Here is an 18,832-nt window from a genome sequence, read left to right on the forward strand (position 1 = left end):
CACACACACACACACACACACACACACACACACACACACACTTTAACAGGATTTGGAGCACACATTTGGATGCAGAAACCCTTCCCCACTCTCCACATGATTCCCTCCGCCCCTTACACACACGTACTTGTCTTAGGAAGTTAGAAGTGATAGATTATACATTGGACAGAACTGAAAACACAGCTTTGCCCTGTTTAGAATTCCTCCTTTATCACAACCAGTCTAAAATGTGCGAATATCTACATGCGTACAAACTGATAGAGACATGCAAATGCACACGAGAGAAATGTATTCATTCTTCTCCAGTTCATACATTCAAATCCCTGTTTGGCAGTTACTCCTGCTGGTCTGCAGCCTTTTCTGCATAGTTCTGCACAGATCTAAGCAAGATGCTGCTATGTACAGGGCTAGTTTGTTGAGGTAGCACTTGGACCAAGATCTCTCTGTGTTGTCATTTGCAGCCTTCTATATGACCTCAAACACAGATAGATAGAATTGCATTGTATGTATCATGGACTATAAAATAATTCCTGGAAGATGTAGGGTGTGGCTGAAGTAGTGTTTGACACTGTAAGCCCCCCTGCTCAAGCTGTTGCAAGCTGAACTGGAAAGAGGGCACAACTTTCCTGAAGCAGCCCCACAATCTGATCCTGCTGTTCTCACCCTCCCCACTTTTACCCAATCAAATTTTACAGTTTGATCCTGCTTTTACCCCAGCTTTTACCAGTGCAAAAGATGTTTAGCTTAGGAAAGAGGAATGAAGACCTCAGATGCCTGATGGGCTTTTGTCCTGTTCAGGGATGGCACGCTGGCAAAGTCTGTTGTCAACAAGGATTACAGGGCTTATGCTTCAGTCCCATGATCCCCAGTGGCAAAAAACATTTCCTGAGACTTATCTGAAGGTTAAATGGCACATAAGACTTTTATACCACCTTTGCCGTAGCCTCCTGATCCATTTGCCTTCCCCGAAGTATGAGTGGGTTTTTGTCCTTGGGTGGTAAGAGCCAGCCGTGGATTGGAATCACTGGGGCCCTTGGAGTTTTTCAAGCATTCAGCAGAAACACTCAAAGAGGCCAGTTGTTTTTCAGTGTGAGCTGCTTGCCTATCCCCAACTCCTGAAATTTCAGCTACATTTTTGAAGCCCATGATAACTGAAACCAATACAGAAGTGCAGAGCTGGTTCACATGACACTGTCTCCATCACACTCAGATGTTGAGCACACGGAAGGAACTAATTTGTGCTGCCCAAAGTGTGAAAAAAATCTTAGTTTTGCAGTTGGGATCTTCACCAGACTTTTTATTATTTGCTTTCTAGAAGACAAGATCCCAATTTTTTTTGGCTCTGCCTTCCAGGGTTCTTCATCTTTTGGGTTTCTATTTCTGGCTGCAGTACTTTTCTCAATGTGGTTGTTGCCACCCTGGCAGCTTAGCTGCACATCTAATATCTGAATTTCTGTCCATGCTAGGTCTCATTATAAAGTGCCAGAACAAAATAGAATCCTAGAATAGTGGAACTGGAAGGATCCAACCCTCCGTTCAGTGCAGCACTCCAAGTTAAAGCATTCCTGACAAATGGCTGCCCAACTACTTCTTGAATGCCCCCAGTGGGGAAGAGCCATCAACCTCCCTACGTCATTGGTTCCAAGGAACAGAGTACAGAGTACCCATGTACAAATTATAATTTATTAATTCATCATAATTTTTCTTACATATTTATCCTAGCCCTTATCCTCTTCCAAGGAACCTTTGCACAGGACTCTTCCTCTCCATTTTATCCTCACAATAGCTCTGTGAGGAACATTAGGCGGAGAGTCAGTGACTGGTCCAGCGTCAACCTTTGCTCCTGGCCGGCAGTCTAACCACTTATGGCAGAGCTGCTCATGCTCCAAAGGAAGCCCAAAAGAGAAGAGACAATCAGATAAGGAATGCATCTGTGCAGCATACAACAAGATGCCATATTCTTAAAAAGCAAATGCAAAGGAAATTCAAAATCACATAAATGCAGAGAATGCTCACCCAGATTTATAACACTGAATTCGTAACTCAGTGGACATGATGCAGTCAGTTCGTGCATTACTGTTGTGTGATGGTAACCCTGCCAAAGATGCTAACCCTGCCAAAGCAGAACTGATATGTGAATTGACTGACTTAGAAGATCCAATTTTTCCATAATGTGGAAATGAATGAAAATGTAGGACAATAGCTTCTCAACTTCTTACAATAATTAAATATCCTTGTATTATAAACTTTTCTTTAAACCAGTTCTGATGTTAGAGTTGATTGATGCCTTTTATTTACTTCTAATTTTCTCGCAAGTTCTTCTCAAAAGTTTTCAATATCAGCACAGAAAGCAGGAACATCTAAACTCCAGATTCAGACTCTTGGATGCTAGTTAAGATATCACATTATTATTTCCACATTGCTAGAACACATTTGAGAATCTATTGAATAGAACCGAGCCTTGCATTTTTGTCACTAAAAAAAGGAAAGTCTGGTTTAAATTTCTGTGTTGGTTTAAAGTACAAATCAGTAAGTGGTGAAGATATATACTGTGAGTTGGTTTTTTCAAGACATGCTGTATGCGTTTATGTTATGATACCTGTGTGGTCTGGTCACTCCATATATTATTATAACCACAATAACAAATGATATATGGTTGCTTAATAAAGTGTTATTATGGCACTTTATTTAGTTAGGAGGACCTCTTTTGGTCTTTATCTTGGCAGATGAAGGCACTCGATGCAGTTTTACATTTGGAATTTACGTACAGCAGGTCATCAATGCCTAAGTTTTGGTCTGGAAAGCCTGAATTAATGTTCATTGTGTCTGCCTCATACAGTGTTATTATTTTGAATGCTTCCTTATGTAAAATAAGCTTTATACTCCAATGCCCCAATCCGGCTGGGAACAATATAAAGGTAGATACAAGCCCCTAGCTGAAAAAGGAAGTTATGTGTGTACACATGGAACTGCATTCATGCCTCCCCAGACCTGAGTGACAGCATACATAGCCATTTAAAAAAAAAATAAGCTGAGTTCTCACCAATGGGTTATTTAAGAGGCGATTCTTGCTCCCCCTTCTCTGCCAAATAGCTGGTTGGTAGGATTTTATCTTACGTTAGTAGGGTTTTATGTTCAGCTACGTGTGAGTAGCAGAACCAGCTGCTGTGGATATTCTCTGTTAAAATCAAATTCAGTGACTACAACAGTTCCATGATAAAGTGGACTTCCCATTGTGTCTAACTACATCCATTTCCCATGAAAATATACATAAAATATGTGTTGTGGCACACTGGACGTGCATGCTATTGCTGTACCAAGCCATGTGCAACCTTTCATAGCAGATAAAGACTTGCCACATCCAACAGGCCAGACTTGATCGTAGCAAGTAGGGAAAATATACTTGGGTTGCACACCTGGTATCTTGAGCCTTGTGCCTATCAAAGGAAGGAGTGTGTTTGGCAAACATCATCTTGAGGGTATTCACATAGTGTAAACACAGCTTATTTTAGTGTAGAACATGCTTTGCAAGGTGCATCCTTTTCAGTCCTGTACATAATATATAATTTTTGACATGGTGTCAAGATTCCATTTCTCAGAAAAGTACAGAGAAGGGCAACTGAAATGATCAAGGGACTAGAGCACCTTCCCTATGAAGCAAAGTGAAAACAGCCAGGATTATTTAGTTTAAATAAAGGGAGACTAATTGTGCATGGTGTGGAAAAAGTGACCAGGGAGACATTTTTCTCCTTTTTGCATAATACTAGAACCCACTAGGGATCCTCTCATGAATGTGAGTGGTAGAAGATGCAGGGCAGATCAATGGAAGTGTTAAACTGTGGAATTCATATTCACGAGAAGTCGGGATGGTGCCCCACATGAATGGCTTTGAGGGGACTGGACAAATTCTCAGAGCATACTGCCCAGTGTAGTGCTTGCATGCAACTCCTTCACATGGAGTAAGAAAATGACTAAGGGTTCCTCTGTGTCTGCTTTGATCCCTTCTCACATACTAACCATGTGGCCTCAGTTGTGAGTTCACCATGCCATTAAAATGTGGCCTAGATGCTGGAGAACCCGGGCTACTGCTTTCTGCTTGGGGATTTCCTGTGGGCAGCTGGTGGCCACTGGGTGAGCAGAGTACTGGAACATGTGGAGCCTTGGTTGTATCCAGCAGGGTTCTGCTTGTATTTTTACAAAATTAATCCAGCATAGGAGAGGAGAGGGAAAATAAGAGTCAACTGCTATTTTTGGAGAGGTCAGAATAAAAGCATTACTATTTCTGTGCCAGTTTCTTCTGTAGCTATGTTAAAATCCATTAATAATAATTGTGCATTATTGATGGATAATATGGATGACAATAAATAAGGTCTTCAGCAACGTTATATCCATTAATATATTCAGTATACAGGAAATCAGTTCCCCAAAACCATTTTATCTTTTCATGGTTCCAAAAAGAAAATCTTTTAAAAAATCTGTGTGGCCATTCCCACAACACCAGCAGCAATTCTTACTCAGACTGTAAATCACTTTCAATTTATATAGTGTTAAATACCATTGATGACATATTTTAAGTACATTTCCCCCTGAATTTGAAGCTATTAGATTGCTAAAAGCATTTTTCCAAATTCATTGCCAAATATACGGAGGAATTGGGATGCTTACATCTTTTTCCCACTGCTTGGAAAAGACATCATTTTAATGTTTCCAGAAACAAGCATTTCATAAATTTGTTGTGCAGTGTCTTTATTGGGTTCCTGTTGTATTAAGCATCCAGACTGTATTGGTTATCTGGCTTGAAGCAATGCAAAAACAGGATTTGGAAGTGTTGAAATAAATGTGATCCATCAGATTTCTCTGATGATAAGTTACAGATCAGTCCTATGGGTGGGGGATAATCCATGGCTGGGGAATGGGCCCCTCCTAAGTCTTGCTGCATCATGCTCCATTTCCCCCCTTTCACTGACACCAGTGAGAGGAAAAATCACTAGTATTATTTCTCTCTTGTGTTTAAAGAAGCTCTCCCTTCACTCAGTGCCTGTTGCCATTCCTTCTTTCTTTTTTCTTTCTTTCCTAGTGTCCTTCCTTCTGACTCCCTGAATCCCTTGGCTTTTCCATCCCTTGCTCCCTCCTTCCCACTTCCGTTTTTCATTTCTTTGTCCCTCCCCTGCTCTCCCCTTCTTATATTCATATCCCACCTTTCCCCTTTTCCATTCTCATCCTCTCAGTCTTATCCATGGCTGAATGGGGACTAGAACCCAGATCTCCTGGGTCCCAGACCCACACTCTTAATCCCTACACCATACTAGCTTTCTTCTTTCTTCTCCCTCTGACATTTTCTCTTCCTTCCTTCTGGCTGCCCATCCTTCTTTTTCCATATTCTCTAGCTTGCCCTCTCCAGACTTCCCTACATTAGGGGTTTAACGCTGCTTTACTGAGACTTCTATTTTCACTGTAGAAAGAAAAATGATTATTTTACAGGCTTCCCCCTGCATTCTAGAGTTGTATTGATATATATTCTATTAATCAGCCACAAGGTGGTGCCATGATATAACTACAGTATAGCAGAATTGTGACTTTACAAAAGGCTTTTGTTCCAATTTGAAATTTAATACCATACTTTCCTTGCTTTAAAAAAAAACCAGTGATAGTGACTGGAAAACATAGGAGAAGTTCTAGAAAGCAGTGATATTATGAAAAGTATCCCTCACCTTACTTGTGTTAATAAAATATCACCAATGCACAATCAATGCTTCATATTGAGCAAACCTTTCTTCCTCTCCCTTTCCCACTCCCCATGCATCAGAATGGAACGCTATCTCCATTCATCTGCACCGAGTGAAGAAAAAGGTCCCTTCTAAAAAATACTGGCTGAAGCAAAGGTGAAATCTGCCCCTCATTAAGGACTCTGTTACCTCAACACCCTTTAGCATGGGGTAGATTCGCTCTCTCTCCTGCCACAATTCAGCAGTGGGGTTTATTCTGCCCCTATACGTGCCAATAGGGCCATCTCCATTGGCTTTTATAGTGATCAGAGCCATCCTCCTCTCTGAAGAGTGGGTCGAATGGGGGTGAAACCACGTGTTCTATGACCCTGCTGCTCCAAGATTCCTTGGGAGAGGGTAAGGCTGGCTGCCTCTCCAGCCAATTAGTGCATGCTTTGACATATTTAACCTGCAGATGAGCTCCAAGATTACTTCCAAAGCTGTCGTTCGAGTTGCCAGTTGGGTGCCTGTAGGTAGCTTCTCTTAAATAGACTCCATGTGCACCTTCCACTTCGGAGAAAAATCTGGGGTTATTTGGGACAGCCATTCTGCCACTGACAACTGAGCTCCAAGGAATGGAGAAACTTAAGTTAACAGATGTGTTAGGATACCAAACACATCTACAGTGCCTAACCAACACATGCTGTCAGAACATGGCCTTAACAGCTTTGAGCCTGCAGTATTTTGGAGCTTGAATGAACTTGGAGAACCTTTAGCACATGGTCAAGTGAAAAGTTTTCTGTTAACTGAATTATCAGATCACATCTTTGGTATTAAAGAGGCAGTGGAAATCAAGGTAATGATTATTATCATCACATTGCATCTGTTCCACCTGTTTTTCATCTTTGACAGAGAGCTTCTGCTATTGGGTGGTATAAACATTAATTTATAAACCAGCTTACAGTTCTTCACTTATTTTATCACAATAACCCTGTGTGGTAGGTTAGACTGAGAGTCAATGACTGGCCCAAATTACCCAGTAAGCAGGGTAGATTAAAAAAAATGATTTGTTAAAAAAAAATAAAAAAATCAGATTTTAAAAATTTAAATAAATTTTTAATAAAAAATAAAATACCATTTGAGGAAAAATCTATCTAAAGATGGTTGTCTATTTAAAATAGGTTGTAGTCCCAAGGTTATTCATCATGAAATAAAGATTAGTTTTTAATTATGTAGCATGAAGCTGTATATTCATGCAATGTTTAATTTTTTTGGTAGATGAATTCCAATAATTCATTCACATAGGTTTCTGTAAGATCATTGGGCATTTTTCTATCTAAAAGGTATTATCACAGATGGTTGGTTTTGCAGTTCTAAAAACTATGAATTTGTGTTTGCAGAGATCACATGTCTCTTCTTCACAGCAAAACTGTTATAAAACAAACATACAGAGTTGAGATAAAGAGCTTAATCACATTGTTCCTTTGCAGATCTATGTTCACAGAATCAACATCTTACCTCTTAAGTGCTAAGTTTCAAAAAAATTGATTTATAGAAGAAGATTGTTGGGAGTGGATAGATCTGCAGCAGAAGCTAAGTGTGAGGAGGGAGGGCAAGCAGTAAAAATGAATGTGAAACCTTTTGTGCAGATTACTCCATAATTCTTTGGATGTTTTGTGCATAGCCTGAGGTTTATCATATTCTTTCCCTGGAGGAGAAAACCTGCAATGGCAGCAGGCTATAAAACAGACCCAGTTTGGGAATATTTTAATGAAGTTCCTCTACCTGTGGGTGAGGCATGCATGCAAATTATGTAGAAAACCATGATTTAATTCTAGTCTTACTGACTAGTGACTTAAAACATGATTTGAATTGTGATTTAAATCAAGTTGATTCAAATCAAATCCACTGTGCCAGTGAACTAGCCAGGTGGGGACTAGAACCTCTTCCCAGGTCTCCGGTCCATCACGCATCCACCCACACTGGCTCTAACAAAAGTCCTAGTCTGCACATTTAACTGAAGCTTTAGCCAATCTCATGCTCATCCCTGTTTTGTCAAGGACATATTTGCATATATATAATTAACCTAACAGTTAAGAAACGTGTCAGAGCTGTGTCCTAGGCAGCCATCAACACAGGAGCCAGCCCAGGAAACAAGTCGATTGAGAGAGCCGTCAGACCTGTGGGGCAGAGGGAGCGGCAGCCTTGCCACAGAACCTGGGCAGCAGGCTATACCTCTCACCTTGCCACAGGTTTCCTTGCTATGGTGAATCTTTGATTTACATTATACTAATTATTTTCAAGTTTGCATCACTATGTATGCATTACCATATGTAAATTTTATAGAAATCTATGCCAATGCTACCCTATTTGGGTGAAGAATATGGAGCCACACTAAATGGTGAAGACTATTCACAAGGATGTTTCCTCCAAAGCATACTTGATCTTAGCCAAAAGGCTGAGAAGCTATGTTGTTTTTACCCTTCTTGCACACTTTTATGCTTCTAAAGCATTTTCTTGGCATGTGTAGTCCTTTTCTGAATCAAGCCAAGTTTCCTCACAGGCAGTAAATAAAACAGTATATTCCATCAACTGCACTGTTTTCAAAGTAGACTTTCATGCCTGGAATCATGATCTAGTTTTGATTTAAAAGAGATGAAAATGTCAAGCAAATTGATATGAGACAATGAATACTGCTAATCTGTTTGGAAAATCATGAAGGTAGCTGATCAGGTAGAGTTCTTAATTTTGACAATCTAATCATAATTCTGAACCTATTCAGGTTGGAATGACACATCTAAGGCTCAGTAACCTTAAGAGTAAATTGCTTTGTAGTATTTCAGATTCATTTGGCAGCTAAAGATCATTCTTTTTCTTCTTAAAAAGGCATTTAATTATTCAAATGGTGATTGTGAAAATTTTAGTCTGGCAGAGTATTGTAACCCTAATTTGCGAAAGTATTGCTGGGTAATATCTCCCTCCCTCCCTCCCTCCCTCCCTGTGTGTGTGTGTGTGTGTGTGTGTGTGTGTGTGTTTTTTCTGGCAACAAGCAAAATCCAGCCATCCCCATTCATCCTCAGAACAATTTCTCTGACTTTTAGGAGAGAGAGAGTCTCTACTTGGTTCAGGGATGTTCATCCTTAGCAGTGGCAGCAGCCGCTATCTGGTCTTAAAGTGCTTCTTTTTCCTTTTGCTGCTACTGCAGAGCTCATCGTTTGGTCACTTACCCACCAATTTATTTCTCCTGTAATTCTGCAGACATCAGGACATTGTGAGAGTCCCTTTTACCTTGGACTTTTTATTCCCATCATTCCTATCTGCTCCAGTTTAAATTTTAGATGGTTGCTGGGTTTTCATTCAGCGAACTAAAACATTTATTTCTGCAAAGTATAAATACTGATATGCCCCTCAACTGGGGATAATTTTATATACACATAGGTAAGCTCTCTCTCTCTCTCTCTCTCTCTCTCTCTCCTCTCTCTCTCTCTCTCACACACACAGAGTATTCCAGTTATTGCATTCAGAATTTGAATCTCATTATGAAAAAACGGACATGCATATCTACATTGCTATATGCCTTGTGTGCAAACAGAAAGTAAAACCAAAACAACTCTGGCTTGGTTCCGGGTCTGGCTTGTGGCTCCCATGATCAGGGGGAGTTGCTGGTTGGCACACGGACATTATGGTACAGTATCCCCACACTGTTTAGCCAAAGTAGGTGTGATGGTCAGCACACCGCAGCACCCTGCTTTCTTTGCAATAACCCAGAGGTCTGGAGTGTTGTAAAACTGGCTATCTATGTGATAAGCCTTTATGGACACAACAAATATATTTGTTTTATGTGTGCAGAGTTTTCTGGCTCCACACACATTTGCTTCTTTTTGCTCTTTTAAAATTAACTGATAATTGTGGTCTTGTTATTCTGACTACAAATTAAGCTGACCAGATTACTACAGTACATGGGAATAATAAATTCTCTGAAGTGCATTTATATATACTCAGTTGTTCAGGAGACCATTTTTTTTACACTGTGCTTGCAAATGTATTCAAATGAAACAGAAGGAAAAGAACAAATTCACTTCAGGAAATTCTAATTATTTGCAGGGGGAGTTATGAACACCAGACTTTCCTAAAAAGTAAACCCTATGCAGCTCAGAGGGACTTACTTTTGAGTAAACATGCTTCAGGTTGTGTTGTTAATCCTGAAAACACAATGACCTGCTTTGCATGACATGACAATCCACTGTGGGTCAATTTACCTGCAGGGCCTGGCTTGCCCTTGATTGTTATGTTGTGGGGACTCAGGTGGCAGGGTTGTTTGACAGTTAGACAACCCCTGCCACCTCAAAAAACGCTAAACCAAGCCATGGATTATTTTGGGATTCTGTAATCCTCAAACTATCCCTGATGTCTGTTCTCATGACAGAGATGCCCACAAACTCGATGTAAATATGGTGTTTGTGGGTGCTCAAAATGATGCAAACTGATTCAATTGCTAAATTAGTCTTATGAGTGTGGATAAAATCCTGAATATTAAAACTTGGATATTCTGAATACTTTATGATGAGATTTTAATCTCACAATAGCCAACTGGACAGCTATCTCTCAGCAATAGTAAGGTTGCACTTGTATGTTCATTTACCAGGAGTAAGTTCCAATGAAATCATTGGGCTTAATTCTGAATATATATGTATATGGTTACATACATGTTAAGGGCATTTGGTAAAACAATCATCAGTAGACTAAAAGAACAGAGCTCACAAGAAGCTTCATTTCATTTGGAATAAGCCCGAGGTTTAAATGTTAACATATTCCATCTTCAGTATTGTTTTTGTCTTGGGATCTAATAAGGGTTTTGTATCAGTTGATATTTTACACTCTTTCTGCTTACTTATATCTTTGATTTCTGCTGGCACCAAATTATCTTTGTTGTTGTCATATTCCCTCATCTTTCATGGTTCAGTCACTTCAAACCTCTCCCATCTGTCTGCCTGAATTTAATAAACATTTCCCTTTACCAAAGGAAATTTTTATTTGGGATGCTACTGTTGGGACATATAGCAGAATGGAGGAAAGAGAGAAGAGGGAGGGAGACTTTTTTCCATAATGATCTTCTCTACCCAGCTGAACCAAGCCACAACATGAAAATTTGTTCTGGTCACTATAACAATCAAGTTCATGCTCCTTGCTTCATTGGCCCCGGGGAAGCTCTTTCTGGCTTTGCTATATGGCTGTTGGTTGGTGAGGTTTGTCCATTCCTTCTTTCAACTTTTTACATCAGTCATCTCTTTGTTCCCTTCAAATGTGTTAGATTGCAAGACCCATAATTCACAGCCATCATTGCCAATGGATGCTGACTGTGAGTTATATGAACTGTAGCCCAACTCATCTGAATGATACCAGATTTGAAATGGGTGCTCTACACACATACACAGAGAGATGGAGGGAGGGTATGGAGTGAGAGAGAGAGAAAGAGGTCACTGGGATACAAGGTATTGTACAAATTTGCTGGTTTGGTGCCTAGGTGAGATGTGCTGGAATTTACCAGCTACCCTGTTGGCTTCAGGGGTCTACTTTTAAAAATTGCTGACAGTCATGCTCTCTCTCCTTATCTTTATCTTTGTTAATCACATATAAGAACAATTTATCACTTCTGTGCAGATGAGATCCATACAGAAGAAGTGCAGCCATAATTCGATGCATGTTTATTCAAAAATAAACTCTGAGAACAAATGCCTCAAATTCTCTCGCTTCACTTCTGGTGTTCTCCACTGAAATTGTCTTCTCAAAGCAGTGTTTCTGGGGACAGAAGTGCCCATTGGAATGTGGTGCTGTGACTTGCTGTGTTAAGTGTAATTAGGCTTTTTAACAATTTTTTCTAACAGAAAGATGCATACTAACCACACACCATACAATGTGGTCAATGGAACTGTAATTTTGCTAGCCTCTTACTATAAACATTTGCCGCTTATCATGTGGTCTTAACTCAAAGAACACATGATTTCACAGTCATCACTGATTGATCATTGTTCCAGCAGTAGTGAGTACAATGATTTGTAATGATTATAATAGCAATGTTTGAGTGAATGTGGCTAGTCATCTATGTATAAAGCTGTCACTTTACTAGCATTCCCACTTTGTGGGATAATAGGTTAGAAAACACTAACCTATTTCCAGTGTCTTCTTGGAATATTTAGAAAAAGATAAACTTTCTCTACATATCTGTAGTATGGGATAAAAATGCATGCATTTTTTTAAAAAATGAAGTTTTCAAGAGTGGTGCCTGCACTGTAAAATGTTGATCCCTGAGGCCATAACCAGGAAAACCACAATTCTTTCAGAAAAATTACTGCATTGTTACCGAGGGATTCAGTTTCACTGTCAGGTTTAAGTTATCACCATAGCACCTTGACTACAGAATTTTGCTTGGGAAGGCACACTGTACAGGCGTTTAGGCACCAGATCAAGAAAAAGGGTAAGTTCACTGGCTGTCCTTTGTTCGTGTATTCCTACCTTTTGGCTGGCAGTCCTAGGACCTCTGGAATATGCAGATCCCTCACTGTCTGCCAGGTTCCTAATGCAATCTGGTCTTCTAGACACACACGTTAATTGGAGTTCTGGCAAAGGAAAGCACCACACAGGAAGTACTGGGAAACCCAATGGGAAACACATTAGCAACCATTAAAACTAAGGACGTCTACCAAAATACACATTCTTGTTCTTGATTTCTGGACCTTATGCACTCAGCACTTGCGGCGAGAAATCCAAACTCTACCATCATCATCATCCTGTCATCCTTCTGTTTCCTTCCTAGGGAAAATTCTTGCCCAAAACAAAGTATTTAAAAAGGTTTTCTTTTAACTGTAAGAGTTCAGTTTATTTAGCCTCTTCCAGCTTAGTTTGTCCACTTCTCTTTAAGGTTTTGGTTCCTCATACAACCAGTCAAGAGACTGGACCTTTGCTTGTTTTGCCATTATATCTGAACCATTGTGGAGGATTAGAAAGGATGAAATTGGTATGTCTTGTTTGAAGAGCTTGTGTGCCCAGCTTTTCCATAATCCATGTGAGCCCTGATCCTCTGGTCCAAAGATGAACTCTTGGATTGCAGCAGAACTTGGAGCTTTCCTCTCTATTTACCTTTCCTCTTGGGATGTGTGAGCTGTACTTTTCCCTCTGTCTCCTCCTGAGGAGCTACTTTTTCCTGTGGGTCAAGTGATCTGTAAGCTAATATTTGACATTGCTACATTAGGCATCTCTCACATCTATCTAGCTCCTAGCTTCTTCTGCTCTCCTTAATAGATATCAGCATCTTTTTCTTCCTTCCTAAATACTTGCACTTTTCTTTGTTTCTCTCACTGCTCTCTCTCCCCATTCAACCACCTTAATAAGTTGAATACCATAGTAGCCAGCCCTGTTTAAATGTAATGTTCCTTTCTATTTTGTAATAAACTGCACATTCAGTCATTCTGAAACAGTGGCTTATAATGTCTTCGGGTTTTTATTTACTGACCTGGGCATCCCTGTTGCTGCTGTTGTACATCGTGACTTCTGCCTAAGGACACAAACATGTTTCACTTGGGTATACATGCATGATCACATGTAGTAACATAGAGTAATAGTTTTGTCATAGAATAATGCTTGCTTTCCTGAATGGTAAGTATTTTTTTACCTATGCACAATTGTTCCTATTGGGCTATCAATTGGAAAATGTTGAGAGGACTGCACTTCCATAGAAAGCAACCAGTGCTGCTGTCATAACAATGTATTCCCAGAGTTTCTTAATTGTAATACTCTCTAGGTGGTTGAATTGATCCCGCTTTGTGATCATGTCACAATCAGTCCTGGGGTTGGCCTAATGTAAATAATCATTTCGCTCTTTATGAAGCTAATATGATTTGGGCATGCCATGCCATGCTGCCTCTGGAATCACCTTGTTAAGGTTGTATTAAAGGCTGACCTGTATTGACAAGATTAAATTGAAGTCATTTTCTCTTAGAGCTCCGCGGTTTGAGTATCTGTGTTGTCAGCAAATAGGCCTGAGTACTTTTCCCCAGGGCATTATCTGAAATGTAGTGTCAGAGTGCCAGATGGATTTGCTTTCCATTTTTTATATCTAGTTTTATTTTTAAAAAATTTTCCTTCTACCACCTTTTGGCTGTCACACACAATTTTTCTCTAGAAATCAATTGCAGATGTTCACAAGAGAAAATGCTATACAACCAGACCTCTGTCTAAAGGCAAAGCTTTCCTTGACCTTTCCACTGGGACCCTACCTTTTCTAGCATTATCAAATCAGTGAACTCAGTCTGTTGTCTGGCGGAAGATGCTGTTCGGCCCTTGCCAACAAATAAAGGGGGCAAACAACCCCCCTCCTAACTCTCCTCAAAAGACTCAGATTAGCATGTGCACAAGCAAAAGCATGGCTAGAAAAGTTCCTCCCCTTACTGCTTACCTGCCCTGCTACCTCCTCATTGTGTGTCTTGGGTGTGGTCAAGGAGAGAGACTGTACGAGTGTGAGCGATTAGTAGGCACTCCTGCCCGAATGTGTGTAAAATGGGTGAACATATGTGCATCAGTGTGCGAACAGAAGCATGCCTGCATGTGTGCATGTATGTTATGAGAAAGGAGTGAGGAGAAAGATGAGGGTCTGTGATGTGATCCCAGCTCCTGCACAACACCAAGTCCCCTTCAGCTAGGGAGTTGCTTGCATGAATATGGCCCAATCTGAAAACCACACCTAATGTGTCAGTTTGCCTACTATCTCAGCAGATCACATAGGCTACGCCACATCCACATCTGAACCTTTGTAACAGCCCACAAAGAGCACTGCTATCTTTCAAGATAAGATGATAATAAAATGAATACACATTGAGTAGAAAAGCTGAACTCAGAAAATATTACCAATGGATCAATGCCAAATTGAGCTCAAGTAATATTATGCAGACTTCACTCCTGGAACTTGTTCTCTAAACAGCAAAATATGGTTCAGATGCAAAGTGCTGCTCCATAGCAAGGGGAAAGCAAACAAATGTGCATGCATGAATGCAATGATAAATTAAACAGGTACTAGCACTCCCTGAGAAGTCCTTGGGATTTATTGATGACAGAGTGGTTAACGCGGATGTGCTTTATTCAAAGTGCTCTTCTCAGATGCATTAATGGAAATGTTGTTACACTTGCTCTTCTTTCCACAGATAGCACTGGGGATACCTCTCCCCACCTCCCACTTTTGGTAGCTTCCGGGATGGGAAGTAGCTTTAGGCAGAGGGTGGAGCCTAACATCCTGCACACTGGATGGGCCAGCCAGGCAGACCAAAACTAGCTGGAAATTCTGCATCCTTGCAATAGCATAATATAAGAAATCCTGTTTCAAAAGATCTGGTAGGTTAGAAAAATCCATAGTGGTTTTAAAGAAGTCTGAAAGATTTTAAAACTTCTAGAAAGCTGGGAATAATACAAGATCTTTGCTGAAATATTAGTGTATGTGCCAGTTGGGCTTCCCTAGGGAATGTATTCCAGGGATAGGGAGCTGCAGCTGAGAAGGCTCTCTGCATCTGCCCCCCCCCCCGCTACTTGCTTTACCCTGTCACTGGCAAGATGGCCATGCCACCTGCAAGGGGACCTAAATGAAAGAATTGCTTCTTGTTGTTGTGGAACTGTATATGGTAGAAGACATATTCTGCATGAAGTAGGGCCCATGCTCAGTCTCTGCAACTTCCAGCCGTGCCTGAGAAGACTCCCTCCACTTGCCTGAAACTCTGGAGAGCAGCTGGCAGTTAATATAGACTAGGAGCATGTAGCCCCCTGGTCTTTTCTGTGGCCCTCACAGCCAACTGCTGCTGTTGAAGTTGCTAGCATGATGGTGGCAAAAACCCCCAAGGCAATTGGGGTTACACACTTGACTTTAAAGCAAGATTGCACTCCTGGCAGTACGACAGTGGGAAAGGGGCCTTGATGTAGGCCGTGCTGGGACTGAAGTGGGGAGATTGGCCCTTGGACTCCCAGAAGCTGTAAACCCATGGGATGCACAGTACTAAGCTAGCTGGGCCAATGGTTGACTCAGTATGAGAAAGTTTCAAAAACTGTACATTTTGTTGGCAGTAGCGTGATCATCATAACCTCTAACTGCTGCCCATGTTGAATTTTTGTGAGGTTCTGCCCATGTCAGTAGGACCAGTAGTGACCATGTCAGGAAAGTATTCTGTTTCTGTTGCATGAAAGGTTTATTTTGATCCCTATTGTGCAAGTACTTCAAATAAATACTGAGCAATACTGTAGGTGGCTTATTGTTGATTAAATATAATACAAAATGAACCTAACATTGCAATAACAAAAATACATAATACATCGTCTGACATTATATTAGTTATGCTTCTTTTATTTTAGTACTTACAATTCCCAGTTATCAATGAGTTCAGAATATCTGAGAGATTTAAAAGGTGGACTTAGCTTGTTTGGCACACAGTTTGATAGAATCCCATTTGACCTAGGTCACACACAAAAATAATCAATAATTTTATCTAAATTGCTTTTGCTTATCTTTTATTTAATGTCTGAAGAAGGGCAAAAGCCTGACTGGAAATCTGGAGATCTTTCTCCTTCAAATGTCATAAGCAGAGCTTTGCTGGTTCAGACCAAAGGATTATCTAGTCCAGCATCCTGTTTCCTGCAGTGGCCAAACACATGTTGATGAGAAGCCCGAAAGCAGGACATGAAGGCAATTGCCTTCTGCAGCTGTTCTCACGCAACTGTTAAAGAGAGGCATGTTGCTTTTGATTCCAGAGGCAGTATGTATGCATCAGGACTACCAGTCATTCTTAGCTTTATCTTCTGTAGGTTTGCCTAATCTCCTCTAAAGCCATCTGAGTTGATGACTATCATCATTACATCTGGTGGTAGTGAATTCTATAGTGTATGCACTTTCCGAATGAAAACTTCCTTTTGTCTGTCCAGAATGACACTATTCATCTTCTTGGATAACTTTGAGTTATAGTATTAATGAGAGAGAGAGAGAGAGAGAGAGAGAGAGAGAGAGAGAGAGAGAGAGAGAATGAGAGAGAGAGGCTAAAAAGCTCTGAACACTGTAACTTTTTCTTTGAGAGTTGGTTTAACCCCAAAATGATTTTGATTCTCTCTCTTTTTCATTCAGTTCTACAATATCCTTTTGAGGTGCCATGTCTGGGGGCACATGCTCTTGCTGATAATCACAGCGCAAATGTAATTAATTTGTGCTAGCATTACTGAGAATGAACTAATTGAAGTGTTCTTTCTTAAAAGAAAAAATCCTTAGCCTTCACAAACTTTGAATTAAGGATAAAAACTAACCTTCATTTGTAATGGAAAAGGTTAGATCATGGACAGGAATGTTGACCCTGAGCAATTTGAATGAATTCCACAACTAGCCGAAATTCAGTGGGTGCCATCAAAGTTTTGAAAAGTTTTCCAATTGCGAGTTGAACAATAAGATTTGGGCTCACAGACTTATTTCAAAGCCTGAAGTCATTGGCTCAGAATCAGTGTTTGTTCTGCGTAACTGAAATGTTTCCATACCCACAAAGGTTGGATTCAGGTGAAACCTCTAGCACTTGAAGGATAAGTTTATTGACAGGGACAGCCCAAAACATTCTGCTGCCTGAGATGAATGCCAGGTGGTACCCACACTCATTCCACATATAAAAACTAGCTGGACTGGCAGTGGAACCTTCCTTCAACACTGGCCATGGGACAGTACCTTCTCCTAAATCCGAAGGCAGCTCAGGGGACACACAGTGTGATCTCTCCAGCAACACTTTGCTGCCACCTCCCAGCATCTGCTGCCTGAGGCAACAGCTCACTCTCCCTAGTGGCATGGACAGCCCTTCTCACCAATGGCTGGAGGCTCCAAGTAGATGTGTAGAAGCAGTATGCTTCCAAATACCAGCTTCTGGAGGACAGCGGTGGGGTAGGCTATTGCCTTCACGTGCTTCTTGTGCATTTCCCAGCACCATCCAGTTGGATAGTATGAAAAAATAGGAGGATTCTGTTGCACTGAAATCCTGCTTGTGGGCAACTGCTTGGCCTCTGCATGAACAAAATGCTTCATTAGATAGATCCAGAGTAGTTTTCCCTGGCCTTATTGAGCAGGGCATTTAAAACACTTTATTATAAAACATTATATATCTAGGATGTCAAGAATACTGACCCAGTACATAGATTTGTTTAAATATTTAAGAAAGCTGTTTAGATAATGTAATTACTGGATTTTTGTTTCAGTATGAATATTTCAATGCTGTCCTTATTAATGAACGAGATGAGGATGGGAACTTCTTAGAACTGGGAAAGGAATTCATCCTGGAACCAAATGACCATTTTAATAACTTGCCTGTGAACGTCACTTTGAGTGATGTCCAAGTGCCAACCAACATGTACAACAAAGGTAAGTGAATGCATTTTTCTTCTCGGCATTTTAGAACCTGAAGAGCTCACAGCAGCACTTCAGGGGAAAGGCAACTTCAGCGTTGAGGATGGCATGTACAGCAGCACCCACCCATGTCCGCTGGTTCAGTTACGGCATTTTCACTTACCTTGGTTTGAAAGAGAAGTTGTAAAGTGCCAAAGAGAATTCATAAAGTGTTCCCTTTATGTGAAAATTCTTGATTTAATAAGGAAAGAAAAAATGTATGCTGAGGTTGCTAGGAGGTATGGAAAGAACAAATCTTCTATCTGTGAAATTGTGAGAAAAGGAATGCATATGTACCGTATAAAGTGTTTGCTATTATCTGCAGTTTCAGGCATCTGCTGGGATGCTTGGAACCTATCTGTGTGGATATGGGGGTCCTGCTGCATTTGTTCTGGATCAGGAGTTGGCAACTTGTTTTGACCTTTAACTCCTGCCATCTCTCACCTGTAGCTATGCTGGCTAAGGCTGATGGGAGTTATAGGCCAAAAAATGTGAAGGGGCACACATTACCTGCCTTAGATAATGTGCAGTATCAGGGATGGTCTAACTGAGCCATCCACAAGCCCATGCAATCCCTTATATAAAGGCCTTACTGCTGTCTGCAGCCGACTTAATTTCAGAGCTGGATTATCTAGAATGTGTGGCAAAATAACTTCTGGCCTCTGGATGGAGAGTAGCGCATCTCAAG

The 18,832-nt window shown here is 40.6% G+C and overlaps 1 protein-coding gene across 1 annotated transcript in view; it reads left to right on the plus strand.

Moving 5' to 3' along the window:
- CACNA2D3 (calcium voltage-gated channel auxiliary subunit alpha2delta 3) overlaps positions 1-18,832 on the plus strand; it is a 648,113-nt gene that overhangs the window by 254,035 nt on the left and 375,246 nt on the right. The window contains exon 5 of the mRNA XM_044451514.1: positions 17,958-18,120. Coding sequence (XP_044307449.1) covers positions 17,958-18,120 — 163 coding nt within the window. The remainder of the gene's footprint in view (positions 1-17,957; positions 18,121-18,832) is intronic.

Source organism: Varanus komodoensis, unplaced genomic scaffold, assembly GCF_004798865.1.
Source record: "Varanus komodoensis strain SLA01 unplaced genomic scaffold, ASM479886v1 scaffold6_2, whole genome shotgun sequence".
Lineage (NCBI taxonomy): Eukaryota > Metazoa > Chordata > Lepidosauria > Squamata > Varanidae > Varanus > Varanus komodoensis.